The sequence below is a fragment of the Megascapheus bottae genome, chromosome 9 (genome assembly GCF_031878675.1).
Source record: "Megascapheus bottae isolate mThoBot1 chromosome 9, mThoBot2.hap1, whole genome shotgun sequence".
Lineage (NCBI taxonomy): Eukaryota > Metazoa > Chordata > Mammalia > Rodentia > Geomyidae > Megascapheus > Megascapheus bottae.
In genome coordinates, this window is record NC_143517.1 from 3,197,977 (window position 1) to 3,223,487 (window position 25,511).

At 35.8% G+C, this 25,511-nt stretch overlaps 1 protein-coding gene and 1 pseudogene across 1 annotated transcript in view; one reads left to right on the forward strand and one right to left on the reverse strand.

Annotated features, from left to right (window-relative positions):
- Positions 1-25,511, forward strand: part of Sntg1 (syntrophin gamma 1) — a 774,750-nt gene that overhangs the window by 430,101 nt on the left and 319,138 nt on the right. Inside the window, exon 3 of the mRNA XM_090338807.1 lies at positions 24,266-24,317. Within this exon, the coding sequence (XP_090194933.1) occupies positions 24,291-24,317 (27 nt within the window). The 5' untranslated portion in view covers positions 24,266-24,290. The remainder of the gene's footprint in view (positions 1-24,265; positions 24,318-25,511) is intronic.
- LOC150058696 (transcription initiation factor IIA subunit 2 pseudogene) lies at positions 7,419-7,936 on the reverse strand (annotated as a pseudogene).

The following is a 25,511-nucleotide window of genomic DNA, read 5'->3' on the forward strand; positions in this document are numbered from 1 at the left end:
TGGGAAAGGAATAATACCCAGGCTCAAAATATTTATACCATACCTCCCTCCATGACTAAATAATCTTTTGGCTTATTGTGTCCCTTTCCAAAAGGAAAAGGCCTTTCCTTACGTGTGCTATGTAAACCATGCCATCTGCCCAGAGCTGAGGGTTCTGACATAGTGTTCTTGGGATTCTGGACTCATAGGTCAGATCCATGGGAAGAAGCCCTCTTCTATATCTCATAGGCTTTTTCCATGCATTGAGTACTACTTCTTTCTCTGGTTCCTTGTCACAAAGCAGCTGGCCTCAGTCGCAATCAAGTATTTTCTCATGAAGATGGCCTCCTGGCAATCCTATTTTTCATTCTTTCATTTCCCTCATCCCTCTTTCTCCTGTTTGTTCTCTAACACCATAATCTGATACCCACTGCCATTGTGGGACCTCATGAACTAAGCTGACCTTTCTGAGGTCAGTGCTAAGGGATGAAAGCTAAGACATCTTTATGTTCCAAGTCTGAATAGTTGGCTTTATTCCATGAATTATCTCAGATCAGTGTAATCATGAAGACATTTTTCTCCTTTATGCCATTTTGGAGTTAATCATCTCCAGAAAAATTTCGTGCTTTATTATATCCTTCCTACAACAGCTGTTAAATGTTGTCATGTGTAGAGTCTCCGTTTAGCAACTTAAGTGTGTTATCTAATAAACTATCCAATTTACCCTCAGAAGCTGGAATGAGAGGAATCCCAAGGAAACTAATGCTCAGAGAGCTTAAATAATTTTCTAGGTAAATAAGTGATCTAAAACTATGTCCTTGCTTATATACAGCTTTACTTTTTCTTTCCACCTGGTTCTGTGATGTATTTTACTATTTAATTTCACATATCACACACAGATTTATCACAACAACCCTAAAACAAACATTTCAGTGACAGGGAAAGAAAGAATTCAATAAGAGTTTAAGAATATTAAGTTGTACTGTCAATGTGGGCTTGTTACTTAGAAAAATAATTTTACTTTTAAGGATTTGTTTCTTCAGTAAGATAAAAAGCTGAATGATTTGGAGGTTCTATTTTATTATTTTATCATCTGTAATTTGATTAGTTACTTGATGAGTTTATAATTTGAGATAATGTTTAAGATATTTAAAACTAATAAACCTATTTATAATAAGTGATCTATATGAATTATCATCACTGTGAAATTATTCATCCATACCTTAAATATCATATCTTGCTGTCTTTTAATAGTGCTAGGTTTTAGAATGTATGTCTTCCACTGGTTCATGAATAGAGATTTAATAGAGATTTACTTTTGATTGCGAGGCACTTAGAAGATGGCAACTTGGTATTAGCATGTTGTTTAAATGATGGGGGGTAGGGTTAGATAATGTCATCAAGATGGATTCCCCATAATTGAATCCTGGTAGCTGTGTGTGTGTGTGTGTGTGTATGTGTGTGTGTGTGTATGTGAGAGAGAGAGAGAGAGAGAGAGAGAGAGAGAGAGAGAGAGAGAGAGAGAGAGAGAGAGAGAGAGAGAGAGAGAAGAGAGAGAGAGAGAGAGAGAGAAAGAGAGAGAGAGAGAGAGAGAGAGAGAGAGAGAGAGAGAGAGAGAGAGAGAGAGAGAGAGAGAGAAGAGAGAGAGAGAGAGAGAGAGAGAGAGAGAGAGAGAGAGAGAGAGGAGAGAGGAGAGAACACATACATACTCCCCGTTCTATGTTAGGCTCTTAACCACCTCAGGACTTGGGCCCCAATACACTAACAGTGTCTCCACACAGCATTCTTCCAAAGTGTATCCCACTGTGAACTGTGGAAAAGGGGATTTAAACCTATTCTGATCATGAAACACTCCAAGAAAAAGATGTTTACAATGCTGCCATACTACATTTTTTTAAAATTCTTGTTTATATGTTCAAGATTTTTTACTGTTTAAATGTTAAATTTGCTCTGAAAAAGTGGTAACCTATAACCTTTCTTTAAAAATGTGGTATAGAAGACACAATAGACTAACAGCTGGTGGTTGGCAGGCTGGTCTCCCTTGAGGACTACTATGTGTAAGTCAAATGCAAACAAGATCCTACCTGGATTTTCTGTATGGTAACAAACTCTAAAGTGTATTTTTCTGAAATACGATTCAGTTTCTCTAAAGTGTATTTTTCTGAAATACGATTCAGTTTCTCACCATGAAACTTTAAGAATGAAGACATTATGAAAGAGATTCCATTTTATTTAAAGTTTGTCTTTCTTTAAAAGAATAGAATACTTTTCCAATTAATACCAGCCCTTGGGTTTTCTAGAAGAGAAAATTACTTACTATGTTTCCCTAATGCATTTCCCCTTTAGAGCTCTTAATAATATTTATTTCAATAAAAGGAAAATTCAGTCAAATATTTTACAAAGCAAGTCATCACTGTAGTTAAATCTAAGCATAAATGTTGAAACTATAGTGATAAAAGGATAGAAAGGTTGGAAATAATTTTAGAATATTTTTATCCATACTTGTTTTTATAAATGTAAACACTGAATTAGTAAACACAGAAATCACTATGAGTAATCATTTTCTGTCTAACATATAGAATTAACATTTTCTTTTTAAATTATCTATCTATCATCTATCTATCTATCTATCTATCTATCTATCAATCTATCTATCTATCTGCCTATTGTTTGTATTTGAGTTTAGGGCCTCTTGCTTATTTACTTGGGAGCTATCATTTGAGCCATATTTCCTACCTTGATTTTTGGTGGTTAATTGAAATGGAGTCTCATGAACTTTTCTGTATAGACTCTGGCTTCAACCCATAATCTTCCAAAATTAAGGCTCCTGAATAGGTAAGATTATAGGTATGAGGTAGTAACATCAGGCTCATATTAGCATTTTAAATATAGTCATTATTATCAAGTAACTAGTGTTTGTTACCATTTTATTCAGATAAGTGAAGTGTCATTTATGTGGGTTCTTTTTATAGTTTTTTTTTCTCTTCTTTTATTTCATTCTTTCATTTTTGTCTTCTCTGCTTTCTTTTTCCTTCTTCCTTACTTTCTTTTTCGATCATTTTGTTTTCATATTTCATAGGATTGATCCCAGGCTTTACACCATTAGGCCTCTACCACCTGATTCATGTCTTCATCTATTTTGCTTATATTTTGTTCCTCAGGTGTGGTTTCAGTAACTTTGTCTAGGCTAGCTTGGCACTTTGGAATATTCCACTCCACCTCCTGAGTAGCTGGAATTATTATTAGGCATCCCCTACTACCCTACCATGCCAGCCCCATTTTTCAGTTTTACATAATTGTATTACTGTCAGTTTCTCAAAAATTCTTGATTTTCTGGTTCATCGGTACCATGCACCTGGGTTCCTAAGACTTAGAGAACAGGGATCATAAAGTGACTGTTTCATGGTCTTTGTTTTGCAGAGCTTCAGTCTTTAAGAAGAATAGCCTGTTTTGGAGTAGTCTGGGGGATTAAACAAAGCCTCCTATGCATATCAAAGTGAATTGCTCAGCATTTATGAAGTTTTGTTTTTTTGTTTTTTGTTTTGTGTTTTTGACAGTCCTGGGCTTGAGTACAGGGCCTGAGCACTGTCCTTGGACTTTCTATGAGTTTTTTTTTTTTAAATATGAACTTATAGCACTTGGATAACACAAAGTATTCTATAGTTAAATATAAACAAATACAATCTTCTAGTGATTTGATCTTTCACTTAGGAGATAGAAAAGTGTTTTAGATTACAAATGGTTTGCACACAAATGAAAATGTTTTCATGGATAACAACCTAGGTCACAAATTCTGAGATCTCAGGCCTGGAACTTAATATAATCAAGGGAGCTATATAATGTATCTTGCATAGGATGGAGGAACCACGGTTCAATTAATTTAAAAATGCCTACCCACAATGAAAATGTAACACAAAAACACTGTTGTTGGATGGACTTTGCCTGGGTTTTGTTACTGAGAAACCATTAGTAGAGAAGCTTAGAAATAGTTGTGGCAGCTGGGCACACTGGCTCATGCCTTTAGTGCTAGCTACTCAGGAGGCTGAGATCTGAGGACCAAGCTTCAAAGCCAGGCTGGGCACCAAAGTCTGTGAGATTCTCATCTCTAGTTACCAACCTGAAAACCGAAAGTGGCACTGTGGTTCAAGTAGTACAACACTAGCCTTGAGCTGAAGAGTTCAGTGATAGCATCCAGGCCGAGAGTTCAAGTCCTACAACAGACAAAAATAAACAAACAAACAAATAAAATAAGAAAGAAATGGTTGTGGAAAAGCAATGTGTACTGAAACATTGATTTCTGTAATCACATTGTGTGTGTGTGTGTGTGTGTGTGTGTGTTTATGTACGCATGCACGCGTATGCCCACACACGTATATACTGCTACTAAGGGCCTAAAGTTCTTGTTTGGCTTATTTGTTCAGAGCTGGCCCTCTACCATTTGAGCCACAACCACACTTTCAATTTATTTTTTGCTAGTCCTGGTACTTGAACTCAGGGCCTGAGCACTGTCCTTGGGCTTTCTCAAGGCTAGAGCTCTACCACTTGAGCCACAGCACCACTTCTGTCTTTTTCCTTGTATGTGGTACTGAAAAATTGAATGCAGGTTTTCATGCATGCTAGGCAAGCAAGCTACCACTAGGCCAAACCCTTGCCTCACACTTCCAATTATTTGATAGTTAATTGAAGATAAGTCATTTGGATTTATGTACTTGGATTTATCTACTCAGCTTCTTGAGGAGCTTTGATTCCAGGCATGAATCATAGGTGTTCAGATTTGAAATGCCTGTCCCCAATACAGTGTGACATTTCATCACCAACTTCTACAGCTTCAGAACCCTAACCTTCCACAGTCCTGTGAACAAATCCTTGCATTGGATATCTGCATCTGTTCATTCAAATTTCTCACCTGGGAATATTAGTACTTACTTGATACTCATTCTGTCTTGTTCCTTAAAATTTTTCCCCTCCTTATGGGAGGATTTTCACCACAATCCCTTCAAGCACAGTGCTTAAAAGTGGATGCAAAGGCAGTATCTTCTGTGTTCTGATAGTGGAACTGTGAAGCAGATTTGATGATGAGACTCCCTGTCACGAGTCAAGAGATAGTCCATTACAAAAACAACTTGTACAGGACTCAAGTGGAGAGACAATGAATAGAGAATTAAGGCGGACACACAGATGCAAATCAGCTTGTGTAAGAAGAGACACTGAAAATAGAAACTGAGAGCCCGGTGTAGATGGAAAGGACAATGCTTTGGCTTAATCATTTACTTACAAGTGATGATATAAACCTTACAATAGTACTTTCAGAGTGTGGTGAACAATTGGAATTTTATATGAATATACAAAAAAATAACTACCATAGGTTCTTAGTTGGAATGGAGCACTGCCAAAAAAGCCATACTCAATCAGAGAAAATTAAAGAATGTTGATATGAATGTTTTAATACATATGAAAGCTATGGAAGGAATTCATAGTTCTTGAAAAGATGGCTCCAATAAAAAATAATATATTTTTAGAGAATGTCAAGAGAAGGAAGTGATATTGATTCTCTATGGGCAAAGACTTAGGGAAATTGCAAAGAGGAGGCAGATGGAGGCTAGCTAGCAAAGCTCTTTGATGTAGATGACTTAAACATATCCATCGGGTCTACAGGAATCCAAATTTGCCTTCAGCTTCTTTCTGCCATAGTAAATCCATCCTGCTCTCAGGCAAGTAGAGAACAAATCTTCCTGCATATGCTTCTATATTGCTGTCTCTAACTCAGCCATCCTTCATCATTCAAGGAGGCCTATTCTGGTATTGTTCATCTGTTAACTATGTAGGTCATGTACATTCCCCATGTCATATTTATAGCAAAATTGGCAGCTGCTAAAAATTGTGCCTGATTCTTATTGTTGAGAATGGAGGGTTTATGTAGCTTAGAATTGGGGAAATTTTATTTGTAAATCCTCCAACTGTGCTTTCTTTGCTGTGGTAACATCTATATTTATGACAATCTATATATCCTTCCTATTGTAACTTATTAGAACTTCTCCTTCAGGAGAAAATCAGTGTTGATGCCCTTCATTGGATAGAAATATTGAGATTTAAATAATTAGAATAAAGGACTCAGCATGTAAGTCACCAGAAAAATCCATACAGTTTACCTGTACTTCTGAGAGTTCATCATACTGTATCTTTGTAGATGACCACATACAGTCTTAGATATTTAAATTAACTTTTCTAAAAATATTTACTACCTAGTATTCTTTTAGGCTTGCAAACATTATTACCTGTAACCATCTTTGCCCTTCTCTTTTCATTTAAGTTACAATAGAGATCCATTGTAACTGACCATTTTAGCTATACTGTATGTAACATTTCATTCAACTTCTTGCCTAAGAACTGCAATTTCTCTTCAGGACTTCTGTAGAATTGGTAGCTGTGGCTTACACCAATAATTCTGTCCACTGAAGAGGAAAGAATTTTAATAACGTATTTCCAGAACTGCATGATTAAGAAGAAACATTCATTAAAAATGTAAAAAAATGTTGATTGCCTGAATAAAGATATATATGTATATATATATGCACAAAAGGAAAATAATAAATTGTGATCTAAGAAAAGAAAATGAGAGTTCAAACTAATAAGAATATTTTTGAAAAAGGACAGTCTGGTTTAGCTCTATCTCCTTTTTGCTGCTGTGTGCTTTTTAGCTGGTCTGGAGGTTGCCCTTTCAAGCAATATATATTTTGGAGAATAAGATAAGAATGCTTGTAGTTAATTCTTTTTACCTTTTTCTTTTTTTTCCTTTAGTTTTTCCCCCTGTTATCACCATTTTTATTTCTGTATCCACTGTCTTGTATGTAAGTTTATCTGATTTGGGGAAGGGAAGAGGAATCACAGAAATGGTGAGTTCATTCACCAATGATACTCACTAACAGAAAATTGGAAATGCACTTTACAACTTGGGTGAGAGTAGGTCTGGAGGGGGCAAAAGGGGGAGAAAATGAGGGAAGATGTAACACTCTTCAAGAAGAAATGTACTCAAAACCTGACGTATGTAATTGTAACCTCTATGTATCTATTACCTCAAATTAAAATTTAAATATATAAAAATCAATGGACTTGGGTCACTGGACATCAATATCTCATGCCTGTAATTCTAGCTATCAAGAGGCGGAAATTTTAGGATGGAGTTTTGAAGCCAGCATGGGAAGACAGGTCTGAGAGACTCTTATCTCCCAGTAACCAGCAAAAAGGTAGAAATGAAAGTATTACTCAATAGTCAAAACACCACCCTTCAGCAAAGAAAGGTTAAGTGAGAGTGTAAGGCCTTCACTTAAAGCCTCAATATTTTCTCTTTTTTTGAGTTTTTAAAATGAGTTTATTAAAGAATTCTCAGGAAGACAACCAGTTTTCATTTGTCATAAAAAAGGTCAAGTTTCTTCATGCTGTATAGTAAAGGTAATGTATGAGAACACAGAGTTATAAGCTTCTTTTTGCTGAAATTCTCTGATAGGATAGCACAGTGTAGTCATTTTTGCAATGCTAGAATAAATAAAAAAAGTCACTTCTATGCTTCTCTTCAAAAAGCGGTAATAACAGGAGATGGCATAAAAAAAGTCTTTTTCTTCCTACTTATTCTGTAGTATTAGAACCAGTATTTTTACCATCACAGGCTACAATTTTCACTTTATCCATTTTAATAAGCTCTGTCACCTCTCTGAATTCAATATCATTCAATACAAAAGTCCACACATTATCACAGAATCTGTATGTATTTAGAGAGCCCCTGAAATTGACTCTGTTCCTGACCCTCTGAGCCAATGCTGAATTTATAGCCTTATCAAACTGAAGTAGAACTTGAAGGGCAAGTTGGGGGGTGTGTGATCTGTTGAGACTGTATGAGCTCATCTAGGTTCTCTTGAAGACTATTTCCCAGCATAGTATTTCTGTATAACTGATATGCCATGGCTTAGGAGGAAAAACTATTTTCTTTAGGCTTGCATTGCTGTTCATTCCCTGCAGGGAAAGCCTCAATATTTTCTTAAAAAATAGACGTATGTTAAGCATGGGTGTCTCACACCTGTAATACTAGCTACTCAGGAGGCTGAGGTCTGAGGATCACAATTTGAAGACAGCAGGGCAGGAATATCCTTAATACTCTTTTTTTGGGGGGGGAGGTAATCAAGTTTTATTGTAAAATAAGAAACCAATATATAAAAAGGGAATATAAAAAGGGAGAAGGGGTGTGTGGGTGTGGGGGGGCGTGACGAATGCAGATGTGCCTTTCAGAATGCAAAAAAAAAGTGGATTCTGAACATGTAGGTGGGTGAGAGGAGTAAAAAAGAAAAGGGTCTCGGTAGATCCACCAGACCCTACGTAAAGCCCAAGATGGAGCTCTCTTATCTCCAAGTAATCACACACAAAAAGCTAGAAGTGGTGTTGTGACTTGAGTAGAAGCTCAGGGACAGAGCCTAGGCCTAAAATTCAAGCCTCAAATCTGGCCAAATAAATAAATAAATAGATTTTTTAAAAATGTAGATTGCGATTTTTGGAAAAATTAAATTAAGTTGAAATATTGTGTCTAAAAAATAAAAAGAAATGGGCCAAGCTAATGGTTATATATGAATTTGTGATTTGCAGCCAGTGGTTTCGCTAGAAGTTCAGACATTGGAAGGAACATGATTGGAGAATAAATGAACAAGGATATATGAGGAAGATTTATGAGAATAAAGTTTTCTCTTTTTTTGAAAAACTCTAATATCCCTTTATTTTTTTCTTTTTTTCATGTATTTTTATTGTAATTAATAGAAGGGTTACATGATATTTGCCAGACAGATGGTGCATTAACTCCCATACATGGATACCCTTTCACATGTCTTGGTTCCCATTTCCCTCTCCCCCACCCCCACCCCTATCCAATTTCAAATAACCAAATACAAATATATCCAATATATCAGGTAACAAAGTGAGATACTGTGACAATATGAAATAACCAAGGGACAGCAAAAGAGATGAGAGATAACATAGTACCTTAAGAACAACAATCATTCATTATATGGCTTATGTTTCTATATCCTAGAGATCCTTTCATTTAGTGTCACACTATATGGCCTTTTGTATCAAGGTTTTGCTCTATTGCAAATCTCTACTAGGAGAGCCCAAGGTTTCTACTGATTATGACAAATGAGAGAAACCATTGAGCCTAAGTTCCTTTGAGTCTGGCTTACTTCACTTACTATGATCTTTTCTAAGTCTTTCCATTTCCTAACAAATGGGGCAATGTCATTCTTTCTGATAGCAGCATAGAATTCCATTGTGTAAAAATACCACATCTTGTTGAGGACCCAGATATTAAACCACAGACCTATGGCCACCTAATCTTTGACAAGGGAGCCAAAAAAATAGAATGGAAGAAAGATAACCTCTTCAACAAGTAGTGCTGGCAGAACTGGTTAAGCACATGCAGAAAACTAAAGTTGGATAATTCTTTGTGACCCTGCACTAGAATTAACTCCAAATGGATCAAAGACCTCGACTTAAAAGCTGACACACTGAAAACTTTACAAGAAGGAATAGGAGATAGACTAGGCCTCCTTGGCACAGGTCGAAACTTTCTCAATAAGGACCAAGAAACACAACAAATCAGAGAAAGGCTGGATAAGTGGGACTGCATTAAACTGCAGAGCTTTTGTATGGCAAAGGACATAGCTAGTAAATTAGGAAGCCTACAGACTGGGAGAAGATCTTCACCAACCATACAACAGACAAAGGCCTCATATCTAAAATATATCAACAGCTCAAAAAATTGAATCAATCCAAAACTAATCTCCAAATTAACAACCATCCCATTAAAAGATGGGCCAAAGACTTAAAGAGAGTCTTCTCTGAAGAAGAAACAAAAGTGGCCTATAGACAAATGAAGAAATGCTCAACATCTCTGGTCATAAAAGAAATGCAAATCAAAACAACTCTAGGATTCCACCTCACTCCAGTTAGAATGGCTGGGATCAAGAAAACTAATAACAACAGATGCTGAAAGGGATGTGGCCAGGAGGGTACACTGCTACACTGTTGGTGGGAGTGCAAACTTGTTCAACCACTATGGAAAGCAGTATGGCAGTTCCTCAAAAGACTCAACATAGAGCTCCCCTATGACCCAGCAATTCCACTACTTGCATTTACCCAATCATCCAGAAACAAAGACATACTAAATCCACCAGCACAACAATGTTCATTGCAGCACTATTTACCATAGCAAAGATATGGAAACGACCTATATGGCCCTCAGTTGATGAGAGAATAAAGTTTTCTGTGTACTATGTGGATGTTTTCCAGAGCATGATTTCTAAAGAGGAGGACTTAGTATACATACAACTAAGAATGTCTTGGTCGCCACTCAGTTTCCTTCTCTATTCCCCTTCTCATATATTTTTCTTTGGGCTCATGAACAAAATGGCCCTGATGATTGGTTTGGAGCTCAGTGTTGGGTGTCTCATCAACATGGTCTTTTGGTTAAAATGCTAGCAAGGATACATTCACTGCTAAGCACTACACTTGACATCAGAGGAACTAAACACACTAGGCCACTGTTACCTAGTATGGTTATACAACTGCCTGGTGGTAAGTTGATTACACTAAATTGCTTTCATTAAAGAAGCAACATATACTCAGAACCAGAACCTTATGTGAAGGCTTCATGAACTGTTCGTGCCCTAGTTATCTAATAGTAAGACTTCCACATTCTGTCTCTCTGATCTTATACTGTCAGGTCTAATGGTACATCTTCCAAGAGAATAAAAATATGAAAAAGTACAATTTAAGTCAAAGTTAAAATGCTACTCGGCCACTTTGAGCTCTCCAGGCGTCTAGAATGTACAAAAGTAAAAGGAGTGAATAGCAGTATGAGTCAATTCATCTTGTCTCTGTGTGGTTTATATATGAGTTTTGTGTGTGATTTTTTCCTTCTCTTATTCTTTTTTCATTCTTGTTTTTTTGTCTGAGACCAAGACTTGAACTAGCTACTTGACACTTTCACTCATTGGCTAGCCTCCAGCCCTATCTTTTTTCCCATCTAATATATGAACTTCACAGTTTGGAAGGGGGTGAGGGAAGGGGAAGTGGGAAAAACATAGGAAGGGGTAACAATGTTTAAGAAGCAATGTACTCACTACTTTACAAATGTAACTGTACCCCCTTTATACATCACTCTGACAATAAAATAAAAAGATTGAAAACAGAGATTTGTTACTAATAACCTTTGTGTCACAGAATTTGAACCATAGGTTAGCAAGAAGATCAAGCAGTATCCAAAAGGATTGCTTTGCCCTCTTTGGACAGGATCACTATGTTGTACCTTGTTGAAGCACAGTATTTATCTATAATAGTGTTTACCGGGAGATTAAGTAAGTTTAACTAATTGCATATTGTGCATATGATATCTATTGGCAAAAAAACTGATTGTGATGCTTAATTTTGTATGCTGACAAGGTTAGGTCACAGTGAGCAGTTACTTGGGCAAACATTAATCAAGATGTTGCTGTGGAATTTGTAGATCTGGCCAAGTAAAAAATTCTGTAAGAACACAGCACTCACTTCTGATAAAGAGTTTAAGACAACCTACCTGGTAGATTTCACTTTTGCCAGTCTCAGCAACTGCATTCAACAATTCCTTGAAATAATCCCTCAAAATATGTACATAATTATATGGCTACCTTACTTATTCTATTTATGTGGAGAATAATAACTATATTGCTAAAGATGCTGCAGAGATTTTTAGGGGGATTATTATAGGCATTATTGTATCCAAAATTAAAACAGAGTATTTCTATATTATATATTGTCAGATAGTATTAAGGCCTCACATTATTGATAAGCTTTTTCCACTTTTGACTAGCATTCTAACACTGAAGCCACAGCTCCACTTCTGGCTTTTTTTGCTGGTTAATTGGAAATAAGAATCTCATGAAGTTTCCTGCCAGGACTGGCTTTGAATTGCAATCCTCAGATCTCAGCCTACTAAATAGCTAAGATTACAGTCATGAGTCACTGACATGTGGCTTTTGCATAGCTTTCTAATTCTTTCTGCAGAACTAACAGGCATCCGAATTTCAATAACATGTTAAATTCCAGAAAGAACTAAGTACTTGAAATAGTCACAAACCACATAATGATATCTTGGTCAACAGTAATCTATGCAACAGTGGTCCATATGATTATATTAACCTAATGTTATTGTAGCTCTCTTGGTTTTTTTGTAAGTAATTGGACATTTCTAATGTGATGAATTACCTAATGATTCATTTCTCAATGTTTCCTTGCCTTTGTCTAGGCAAAACTGCTTTTACATTATACCAGAGAAATTACAATTGGTTCATAAATAAAATACTTCAATAACCTCATTGAAAAATTAGAATTTAAACTTAATCCCACAAAATAAACCTTATCTGAAACTATTATGACTTTATCTATGAGATTATTTTTAAGTAATGGGTATTATATCAAAACATGCAGCAATATTGCATAATTCTCAAATATTTTCTTATCAGTATCTTGGAATGGAGGAAAATATTTATTAACCTTTCATTATCTAATCTTCTCTAAAAATAAATTTTCCTAGAAAGAAAAATATAAAGCTTCTATAGAATCCTTTAAATAAGAAAACTCATTTGAAAAACTAGCTTTAGTGAAAAAACACAATAAATATTTTAATTGTTTATAGACATATAATCTTGTAGATAAATGTTATCACTTCCATCCATTTTCCATCAGAATCCTATGAGCACCACAGCGAAGAGCCATACAACATGGAAAAGCCCTCATGTTTTCAACTTGTTTCTGCATCTGTTATATAAGTGACCCAGTAAGCGGTGGACACAGCTGGTTCCCACCAGAGAAGGAAACTCAGATCTGAATAGTCCATGAATACTCAGAGGATTACATTGATAGGATATGGATCATCACATTTGACCTCTAAAAATTAAATCTAATATTCAAAAATTAACAAGAGCTACTGTCATCAATTATGCTGAGAAAAGAACCAATTGCTGTTGATTAAACTTCATGTTTGTAACTCAAATATGGAAAGCAAATTTAGACAAACTCATCGAAAATTATGCATGCTGAATATAAAACATACAACCATTCCCCCTCAAATGCTTCATTTACCAAGCAGCTGATAAAATAAAGATAACCCAGCTCCATAATTACACACATGCAAAAACATTGGGAGAACTGAATAACTAATCATGAAAAATAGAGTAGAAATTATTGGTGCAATACTAAATAGAAATGCAAATGAATATGGAAGAGAAAGAAAGTATTGGTGCAAAATATATTGGATTAAATTGATTTAGATAACTTCCAGAATACTTCTTTTGATTGTTTTCAAAGAATCCCTAAAATTCTTTACTTGACAGTTCAGTTTATTGCAAGGAAAAATACTATCTATTTATAGAGTATGCTCTAGGCAAAATTATGAAACATGCAAATTTTATTTTCTGTATCATTATGTATTCCAAAGTTAAACTCAGTGTGTACCCTGTCTGCATGCAATTACTTAAGGTTTGGTCTTGACTGCTGCAAAATTAAATGTTCTTCCTCCTAAACTAGATAATCTACTCAGATTAAATAAAAAATACAAGTTATGATTGCTTGAGTTTCATTTTTGCAGAGTTTTTCCTTTACTTAGTAATGTGTATTTTCAAGGAATTATTTTTTAAATATTTTTTATTGTAATTAATAAAAGGGTTACATCAAGGAATTATTTTATATAGCCTTAGTCTTTCTTCATTGGTTAGGTTAGAGGCAGATGTCTTTTTCTGAAAAACAAACAAAAAAAGTTAACACAAAAGTTGCTTAAATTAGATAGCATTATGTTTCCCTGTCCTGTAAGCATTAATGCTTAAAAACCAAAAGGTGATTGAAAAAGTGGAGCCCACTCTTCTGGCACCTCATATCTCTGCCCTACAAAGCACAGATGTTCTATCCAAATACCTGCCTAGACCTAAACTGAGAAGTGACCAAAAGTCTGTTGGCAGTTGCCCTTTAAGAATGTGCCAAGGTAGGTGTTATAATCCTGGCTGCTCAGGGAACTGAGATCTGAGAACCATGGTTCAATGCCAGCCTGAGAAGGATAACTTTGTGAGTCTCTTATAATCTTCAAAAATTGCGAGGAAATAAGATGGCGCCAAAACAATGGGAACCCAGCCTACCTCTCTCCCACAAAAAGATAGAATCAGGGAATCACGCGGTCAAGTAGGCTTCATCCCACAGATGCAGGGCTGGTTTTACATATGCAAATTAATCAATGTAAAACATCATATCAATAGAGACAAGGATAGGAATCATATGATAATCTCTCTGGATGCAGAGAAGACATTTGACAAAATACAACATCCATTCATGTTAAAAGCACTAGAAAAATAGGAATGAAGTAAATTCCTTAAAATAATTAAAACCATAAATGAAAAACCTGCAGCCCCTATTAAACTAAATGGAGAAAGACTGGAACCATTTACCTTAAAATCATGAACAAGACTGGGGTACCCACTCTCTCCACTTCTCTGCAATATAGTGCTGGAACCCTTAGCCAGAGCAATAAGGCAAGAGAAGGACATCAAAGGGATCCACATAAGGAAAGTAGAAATCAAACTATCTCTATTCGTAGATGACATGATCCTATACCTAAGTGACGCAATAAGCTCCACTCCTAAGCTCCTAGAATTAATAAAACACTTTAGCAAAGTGTCAGGATACAAAATTAACCTGCAAAAGTCAGTAGCTTTCTTGAATGCCAACAATACAGATGGACAAATCAAGAAAATGATCCCATTTGCAATAGCCCCCAAAAGAATAAAATACTTAGAAATTAACTTAACCAAAGATGTAAAGGAATTATTAAATGAAAACTATAAAAGCCTAACAAAAGAAATTAAAAAGGACACCAGGAAATGGAAAAATGTCCCATTCTAATGGGTAGGGAGAAACAATAAAGTGAAAATGGCCATACTGCCAAAATTGATATACAAATTCAATGCAATCCTCATCAAAATCCCAAAAACATTCTTTTCTGAAATAGAAGTTTAATGCAAAGGTTCATATGGAACAAGAAAAGACCTAGAATAGCCAAGACAATAATAAGCAAAAAGAGCAATGCCGGTGGCATAACAATACCAGACTTCAAACTCTTCTATAGAGCTATAATAACAAAAACAGCATGGCTTTGGCACAAAAAGAGACTAGAAGATCAATGGAACTGAATAGAAGATGTAGAAATAGAACCACATAACTATAGCCAACTTGTATTTGACAAAGGAGCCAAAGATATACAGTGGAACAAACATAGTCTATTCAATTATTGGTCCTGCAAAACTGGGCAGCCTGTGCAGAAATCTAAAAATTGACCCTAGCCTTTCTCCAAGCACAAGCATTCACTCAAAATGGATAAAAGATCTCAATGTCAGACAGGAAACCTTGAAAATGCTACACGATAGAGTTGGAGAGACACTGGAATTCATAAGCACAGAGTTCCAGGGTTACAAGAGATTGGAGAGAAACTCAGTAAATGGGAATTACTTAAAAATAAAAAGTTTCTCCACAGATAAAAGCATAGCCACTAAAGTAGAAAGACAGCCAACCAACTAGGAAAAGATATTTACCAATAATACATCAGACAAATGCTTAATATCCAGTATCTACAGGGAACTCAAGAAACTAATCCCCCCCCAACCCAACAAACCATTCACTAAATGGGCAAGAAAACTAAAGAGAAACTTATCAAAAGAAGAGCTTAAAATGGTAGAAAAGCATGTGAGAAAATGTTCATCATCCATTGTCCTAAATGAAATGCAAATAAAAACAACCCTAAGATACCACCTTACCCCAACAAGAATGGCCAACATTTTTAACTCAGACAATGATCGTTGCTCATGGGTTTGTGGAGAAAAAGGAACCCTACTGCATTGCTGGTGGGATTGTAAACTAGTTCAGCCACTCTGGAAAGCAGTGTGGAGGTGCCTTAATGACCTGAAAATAGACCTTCCCTACAATCCAACCATACCATTTGTGGGCATCTATCCAGAACATCATGACCCAAGATATGATAAGGACACCTGCTCAGCTATGTTCATCTCTGCACTATTCACAATAGCCAGGCGATGGAAACAATCCAGATGCCCCACTGCAGATGAATGAATACAGAAAGTGTGATATATATATATATATACACACACACACACACACACACACACACACACACACACACACACACAAAATAGAATTCTACATAGCCAACAGACATGGTAAAATAGTGGCATTTGCAGGGAAGTGGATGAATCTAGAGTGAATCATGTTGAGTGAAACAAGTCAAGACCAAAGGAACAAATGTTACATGGTATCCTTAATATGTGGCTATTAGATTCAAACAGTGCAAGAGCAAGGACTCAATACTTGCATATCCAATGCTATGGACATGGTATTGGAAATATAAACATAACTACATAGACATAAAAATCTATGAATATAGACATAATGTTTATTACATAGATTATTATGTAGCTATGACATATAAACCCTCAACCTAATTTTAATTATGTTCTAAAATCTAAGTGCTAGTGATTGTATATAGAGATTCCCTTCTTGAATACTTGTTTGTTAAATACATCATTTGAAATATGATGTAAAAATCAATGTTAATAAATTGTTTAATAAAAATATCACCAGCAAATGAGAAGCGAAACTGTACTTCAAAGTGGTAGAACACTAGGCTCGAGCAAAAAGAGCCCAAAGACAGTGCCCAACAACTGGAAACAAAAAGATAGGGAAGTGGCAAGAGCATGGCCTAGTGATAGAGTGCTTGCCTAGCATTCACGAAGCCTCAGGTTCGAACCCTCATTACCACATACACAGAAAAAAGCCAGAGGTGATGCTGTGGCTCAAGTGATATAGCACTAGCCTTGAGGAAAAAAGTTAAAAATAAAACAAAAGAAACAAAACCAAGGGCAATGTCTAGGCCCTGAGTTCAAGCCCCAGGACTGCCAAGAAAGAAAGAAAGAAAGAAAGAAAGAAAGAAGGAATGAAAGAAAGAAAGAAAGAAAGAAAGAAAGAAAGAAAGAAAGAAAGAAAGGAAGGAAGGAAGAAAGATAGAAAAAAGAAAGAAAGAAAGAAAGACAGAGAATGAAAAAAAAGAAAATGAAAGAAAGCTAGGAAGGAAGGAAGAGAAATAAAAGAAAGAACCCCCCTTCAATACACACAATCCCATAAAGGGGTTGTATATTATAGATGTACTCATCTATATGTGTTGCCTACATATTGTGCATATGTAAGTAGGGGTCAATTTTTCTCATTCAGTTGATCATAGGGAACGCTTCTTGATATCCTATGTGTGAGTTGAATTAAAGAAGCCAATGAGTTGTTGGACAGTACTGGAAGCCATAGGCACTTGCACCTCTTTCTTTGTTACATATAATAGTTTTTAAAAGATATTTTATGTTCTGGTGGGTTAGATAACACCCATTTGTTGATGGGTAGCCTTCTATATACAGTGATGTTGTAACTCATGACCAAGCACTATCTCTATTAAGTCATATCTATAGTCCTTTATCAGAAAGGGAGCAATTACTCCCTTTGTGTAAAGATCCAATAGCCCAAGATCCAAGTATGCTTTACCCTTATGTATCTCTCAATGCCTCCTCCCAGACTTCTGTCTGAACTGACTCCACAAACAGAGGTGGATCAGCTAAAATACATGGTTTGACCAGGAAAGCAGCTACAGCAGTCTGGACTCATTGCACTGGGCTTTTTTTTTCCCTGGGCCCACTCATTTACAAATAACATGGTCAGATGAGAAACATGTCACTCACAAAATCCAATGAGACACCAGAAACACAATTTTCATTACATTATAGGAAGAATCAGTTGTAAAATCTCGTCTTCATCTTAGAAATAAATAAATTTGCCTCTCCTACACCAGTAGACTCCTAGACTTTTCTTTCTTTTTTGGTCACTTGTGGGACTTGAATGCTGGACCTGGGCACTGTCCCTGAGTTCTTCAGCTCAGGGCTACTGCCCTACTCTTTGAGTCACAGCACCACTTCCTGTTTTCTGATGGTTAATTGGAGATGAGAATCTCACAGACTTTAGTACCAGGGCTAACTTTGAACTGTGATCCTCAGATCTCAGCTTCCTGAGTAGCTAGGATTATAGAGGTGAGCCAGCGCACCCAGCTAACCCCCTAGAAATTTTACTGAATTGAACACCTATTTTTTTTTGTCAATTAAGCTTCTACCTTGTGCCTTGCCAACATATCTTGAGTGTTTGGTTGTCTCAATTACTAGATAAGTCAGTAGGAGTAGAGTAAGAAAGAGCACCTCATGATAGCAACATGCCTTAGTTGTAGAGCACTTGTCTAGCATGAACAAAGACCCAGATTCTATTCCTATGTACAATGTACACAGAAAAAGCCAAATGTGGTGCTGTGGCTCAAGTGGTATAGCACTAGCCTTGATAAAGCTCAAGGACAGTGCTCAGGACCTGAGTTCAAGCCCCAGGATGGGCAAAAAGACTTATAGGTCCCTCTGAAAAAAGCAGGGAAGAAAAGAATCGAGTAAACATTGATTATCAGAGTTATTGGGGCTCTTACTTTTTTCTGTTTGTAATTCATGTAAGGCCTGTGTACACCTGACCTAAATAAAGTAGTTTACTTCTTGGACCAAGTGATCATATAGCAATATCTTTACTCAATCTGTTCTTATTTCTTTTTTTTTACTCTGTTGTCCAATATTGTAATGATGCCTCTCTTGTATAGGGAGGTTAAGTTCCACCATTGATTCCTACCATTCTATGATCCAGCACTACCTTTATAGTTCAGAATCCAGTTTAATGGTAGCTGTTCTTCCCTGCAGCTTACATTGTCAGTAAGGTGATACCCCTCTCCCAAACCCAAAATAATGTTGAAAAAATGAATTCTGTGAACCTTTTTATGAATGGACAATATGGGTATGATGAATTCCCTCTAATTCCCCATTCTTCCTATGTTTTGCACATTTTCCTCTGTAGTATTTCTGGCTTTTCTGTGTTATTTAGTGTAGGCCATTACTTTTTGATTCATTTGTAATCCAAGTAAACTGTTAGAGACCTTTCTACATCTCCAACATTAATTCCCATACTAATAAATTTGGTCTAACGAAAATTTATGTTCCTTCCACCACCATCCTTTATCATTAATATTTATTTGCACACATATTCCCTAGAATTATCTGCAAATAAATTGTAAAATTCTTCCAATCCTTTTGAAGTTCAGTCCCTCACAAGTCATATTTTGAACCTCTCTGAGAAGGAAGTGTCCAGACTTGAATCTCCTGTCAGGCATAGGAGCAAATAGGAGCTGTTGGCTGGATCCTTGGTACACTTGGCATTGCATTTCCTGGCAACTATGTCAATGAATCGTATAACTCCACTGATAGAGGAAACCAAGAAGGATTTACATCTTTACTTCTCCCATCTTTACTACAATCTTTACATATACTTTTACTCTTTTATTTAGTTCCTTGATGTTTCCCAATCAATGTCATTCACTAACAGAGGGTATTTTGTGATGGTAACAAGGCAATTTGTGGTGCAATTCAGCCACTGGTAGGGCCATATTCTGGTTGCTACAAGAGATAAAGATTCACTTAAGGAAAGCATAGAAATTCAGATCAGTTATATAGTTTGAGATGGGAATTTAAAGCCCTTAGCTCATTCTACTTTCTCCAGTTTATGTTAGAGAAAGCAAATAGCCGATCTTATATTACTTGACTAACAAAGCTGTTTTGTTATTAGAAACAGAAACCTTACCTTATCTAAGTGTCTTCACTAGGAGTAGCAACAATGAAATTTCATATATCATGAATTCAAATCATGAATTGCTAAAGGTCTCACTAATCTAGAAATACTTAAATTAACTATAAATTGAATCAGATTAAAGAGTGAATTTTTGAAATTTCAAAGACAATTCAGAAGAGGCCACTTTAGGATTCTGCTCATTAGAGGTATGGCTGGAATTAAAATACGCATCCATTTGTATTTGTCCACTGTTCCTCAGAGAAGCTGTACTTGCACACACGTGTGTGTGTGTGTGTGTGTGTGTGTGTGTGTGTGTGTGACTAAAATGATGGTTAGAGGTAGCAAGTTTAAAATATGTCATTAGCCCAGTAGGCTAGAGGGTCTCACATAGAAATCTATGTGGAAGTCTTGAAGTAAAATTTTTCTTGAGAAAAACCTCAAGGCTTTCTTTTAGAACTTGGAAACTAAATTTTAATCTTTTTTTTTTTCCAGTCCTGGGCTTGAGCTCAGAGCCTGAGTCTTTGGACTTTCTCAAGGCTAGAGCTTTACCACTTGAGCCTCTTCTGACTTCTTTTTTTTTCTATGTGTGTGGTACCAAAGAATAGAACCCGGGTTTTCGTGAATGCTAGGCAAGCACTCTACCACTAGGCCAAACTCCCGGCTAGAACTTGGAAATTAATTTTTGATGCCTACCTACATGACAGAGAATAACCTTATTTAGTTGAATTAGCAGAAGGATGATGCTGACTACCTCTAAAATGGACCTCTGTAGTATGATGGATACTGTAGGCTAGCCAAGCTGGCATCTAGAGTAAAAGTCTATCAATACGAAGCATTGATACTGACCAGGTTTACAGTTTCGTTATGGGAGCCACAGCTCCCATACCACAGTAGGGATGGATGTAAATGAACCTCTGCTTTACTCTTTTCTTGAATATTCTAGGGAAGATTCTTCCTGTGCACTAGAAGATATACCAGATAGCAAGGGGCAACGTGGGAGGAATTTAAAGTCACCTCACTCATTTATCACTGGGGTTCTCATAAATAATATTAACATGCTTTTGATGATCAAAGCCATAGACTTGACACACTGTGCGACATCCCAGCCTGACACAAATAACTTTGATGATTTGGGGCTGTTAGATTAAAGAGAAATAAATGGCACAATAATTGATAAAGTTGTTTCTCACATGGCTTTGAGTTGTCAAGGATGACATAGAAATAGACATTTCACAGATAAGAGCATAACTAGCAAGTTATTTGGAAGCTAACTTGCATTTCTACCAGAATAAGAAATTACCTTATTTATGTAAGTTTAACCCCTCTGTTAATTATCTTCAAAATAATTTTTAAAACAAGAAACCCAAAAATAAGTCAGGGGGAATAGAATGGAAAATGTGTTGGAGGTAGGATATCATTAAGAAAGCCTATTAGTTTAATATAGACACACATGGTTTCATATACAGAGAAATCCAGTTGTAATCTGAGCAGAATAATTCATGAAGTTTCAGGTAGACATACCACCTTCTTCAGTAGGACACAATCATTTCCATTGGTGTGTGCCTGATTTTTTGCCATTCCTTTTCAAAGAGGGTGGAGCAGGGTAAAAAGATAATTTTACAATGGAGAAATCTGACAAATAATACCTCTGGCAGGTGATTAGGTGAGAAAGTGTCATTAATAGTATATTGATAGTTTATATTCTCTTGGTGTGGGTTTACATTGTTACCAAGGCTTTAACTTAGGACCTTGCACTCTTGCTTGGCATTATAGTATATTGATTAATTGAATGGGATGCGAAGTGCATCTTAACACCCTCTTCTCCTCCATTTCTCATACTTACATAATACAAAATATTATATAATATCATATCATATGGATATAATATGAAAACAAAGCGGGTATAATTACAATGGAAAAAACACTTCTGACCAGTTCTCAATACTACCATCTTCAAGTTCACTAAAAACAATGGATTCTGAAACATAGTTATAGCCAAGAATGTCTGAGGAGAAAAGGCATGATGTGATCTCTGTGGATCAGGAAAGGAAACAGTGCAGAAAAGGGGCATTCGAAGAAAAGGAAGAGAATATAAGAAATTTAGATAGTAATAATATGTTGATAGTGTTTCCTTAACTAGATCAAATATGTTACACTAAAATGAAATATTGGATAGCTAGGAAATAATTCAGTCAAGTTTGCATATATATTCATAAATTTCAAACTATTCTGCCATAAAATGTTTATACAAAAAATAAGACTCGACTATTTAAAAATAAAATGATGCAACATATATTAACAGTTTTCAATTTATTTCTTGTGGATCATGGGGCTTGAACTTGGCCTGGGCGTTGTCCCTGAGTTCTTCAGCTACTACCTTACCCTTGAGCCAAGCCCCACTTCCTGTTTTCTTGAGGTTACTTGGAGATCAGAGCCTCAGGTCCCTCTGTGCCCTGGCTGGCTTTGAACCTTGACCCTCAGATCTCAGCCTCCTGAGTAGCTAGGATTACGGGTGTGAGCCACTGCACCAGGTTCTTGTTTTCAAAATTTTAATGACTAAAGAATAGTTTCATCGGAGCTATAAAATTTGTTACATAGTAGGTGAAATACTCTGAGTCTTATAAAAATCCCTTTAAAATAAACCACTATTAAGTTTTGTCTAATGATTTGATAAAAGAAGACGCAAGGCTAGAAGTATTGAAAAGATATATGTGTTAGAAAGTGAAAACAGAACTCAGATACAGTGCCCAGGCCCAGAGTTCAAGTCTGACAATCAACCAAAAAAATGTGAAAACATAAATATTGTACCTATTTGAATATGTCACATAATTAAGAAATAGTGTCTTAAATATATATACCAAATTAAACATATAAAATCAAATATGAAAAATATGTTTAGATAATGGTTTAATATCTGTATCTATTTCCGTGGTTAGTTACTAGCAGCAAGAATTTGTTGACATCTACTATTTTTATGTAAGCTATCAATACTAAAGTTTTCTTGGTTCCATAGTAAAAGAATAGCTCCTTGTTAAAGATAGAAATCAGCAGATGTTTACAATTTTTTCAAAAGTATTATTCAACAGAAATTTGTAAAAAGATGGTTAACGTAGAAATGTGTATTAAATATCAAATATTAAATATTAAATTGAGAAATTTCTTCATATTGCTCTTTACGGAACATCTCTTGTTATCTAGCTGTACTGTAATTGGCCATCATGTTGACTATTAATACAATAAAATCAGACTCTGAATCCATATGACTTTTCCAGGAAAACTACCACATATCATATGACACACTCAGTTACTACAGAGAAAAGTTGATCTCTGACTTCAAAGCTGAGAGTCACTGTGTACTCGTGCCTCATGCCTGTAATCCTAGCTACTCAGGAAGTTTACCTCTGAGTATTGTGATTTGAAGTGTGCCCAAGTAGACAAATCTGTGAGACTCTTAACTCCAGTTAAACAGAAGAAAGCTGGAAATGGCAGTCTGACTAAAGTGATAGAAAACCAGCCTTGAGCCTAAAAAGCCCATGGGAATGCAAGGTCCTGAGTTCAATCTCCAGTACTGGCACAAACAAAACACAAATTGTTGACATTAATAATCCATCACACTTACCTGATGATGTAGACATCAACATCCTACAATAAACTCCTGACACAGGATAAGATGGCTTATTATTCCGAACCCAAATTGTTTTCTGAGTAACAGTGTTCTGTTTTGACATTAACCATACCCTTTACTTTGAAGTCTCTTTTTCCTATCCATTTTGGGAGGCTCTAATTTGCTTTGTTTAATAATATAAAAATATGATTAAAGTGATAGCTTTGGTTTGTGAAGTTAAAAACAAAATTAGGAACAATTTTAATACACATGCATTTCTGTCTATACCCATCATTTAGATGTGATAGTGTCCTCTGTATGAAAATCTTCATTGGATATTTCATAAATTAATTCATCTCAATTTTATCACCTCTGATAAATAGCTTGCTTCCTTGCATCATACTGTTTGTAGATAAAGTTCCAGGGGGAATTATTCATGCATGTAGCTTTTTAATTAAAAAGAGAAAGATTAGTCAACCTTTTTCCAAGAGATAACCAGATGAAAAACAACTTTTAATTACTGCTTTTGAAGTTTTTTATGCCCTCTTCACAAGCTTGAGTTTCTAAATGGTTGATATTGAGTTAAGAATGAGAATGGGAGGATAATAATGTTTTCATTCACTTCTGAAGGCCAACAGTTAGAGAGGCTCATGAGAATACAAGTCTCCCACCAAAGAACTCTATAGCGTGGGCAGCAACACAAAAACTGAGGGTGAGGAAATCTGTCTTCCTTTCTCTCTCTGCCTGTCAGCATACTCTGGAGTTCTTTATTGATGTATAAACCTAGCAAGTACTTCCCAATTTATATTATGTTGATGTTACTATTACACTGTATGTTATGATTAATGGCTTACCATTTCTGTCTTTCAGACTACCTTTTGTGGTGCCACAGCACATGGATTTCAGAACTACCTGTGAGGAGGTAGGTAGAACGGCTTTGTGCCTTTTTTTTTTCACAAGAACAGAGTATCACCTGGAAATATTTGGCCCCACTTTTCTGCTTTTGTCTGAGAATGAATGACCGGTTCATTTCCCTTCCAGAATATATTTTTATGTTGCAGATCTAGAAAATCTGGGGAAGTCCCAGATTTAAAGTCTTTCCTTTAGAAGACTCGCTCTGTGTAACATAATTGAACTGTTCTTCTCCATCAACCATGCATTATGTGATTTCAAGGAGTGTCACTGTTGGAAGATTTTTTTTCTCATAAATGACTATGAATTAGAAGACATAGATGATTCCTTTAGGCACTCAAATCCTATGACTTCTTTTAAGTATTTCAGTGCTATTTGATATTCTCGCTGCACTGGCACCAGACTTTGGTAAAAGTTACAGTTAGACGTTGCTTTTTCAAGGTTATTGAAGACTGTTCATCTGTACAGCACAGAAGTAGTGTCTCTACTTGAAATTCCTTGGCATATAATCATTCTGCCTTTGGAAGAAAGGCATTCATTATAGTAAATATAAGTCTTTTATCCGTTTCTCATTTGTCAGGCAAAATGAAAATACACATAGGTTAAACTGTTAAATCTGGTTAAATATTATAAAATATTTTGTATACTAGAAGCACAATAAATACAACTCGAGATTACATACAGTAAAAATCAAAACAAAATGATAAATCCTTACTTCTCTACATTTGTGAAATGTTATGTTTTTATATTATTGAATGAATTTTCAATTGAATATGAAATTTCTTATTTTCACCTGTAGGAAAATATTTACTTAGAATGTGTCACAGTGAGGTAGTCACAGTTAGGCCATGCCTGTAATCTTAGCTACTCAGGAGGCTGAGATTTAGTGATTGTAGATCAAAGCCAGCCCAAACAGGAAAATCCCTGAGACTCTTATATTCAATTAATCACAAGAAAACAGGAAGAAGTACAATGGATCAAGTAGTAAAGCACTACGAAGCTTGAACAAAAGACTTCAGAGACAGTGCCCAGACCCTGAGTTCAAACCCCACAACTGACTAAAATAGTCACATTGTAAAGTTTAGAATGCAAGTACATAATATTTTTAATCTTAAGTCGCTTAATATTTTCAAATCATTGAGTAGGATACTTTGCAAATATTAATGATAGTACTTTTTAAATTAGATGATAGTTATTTTATTAC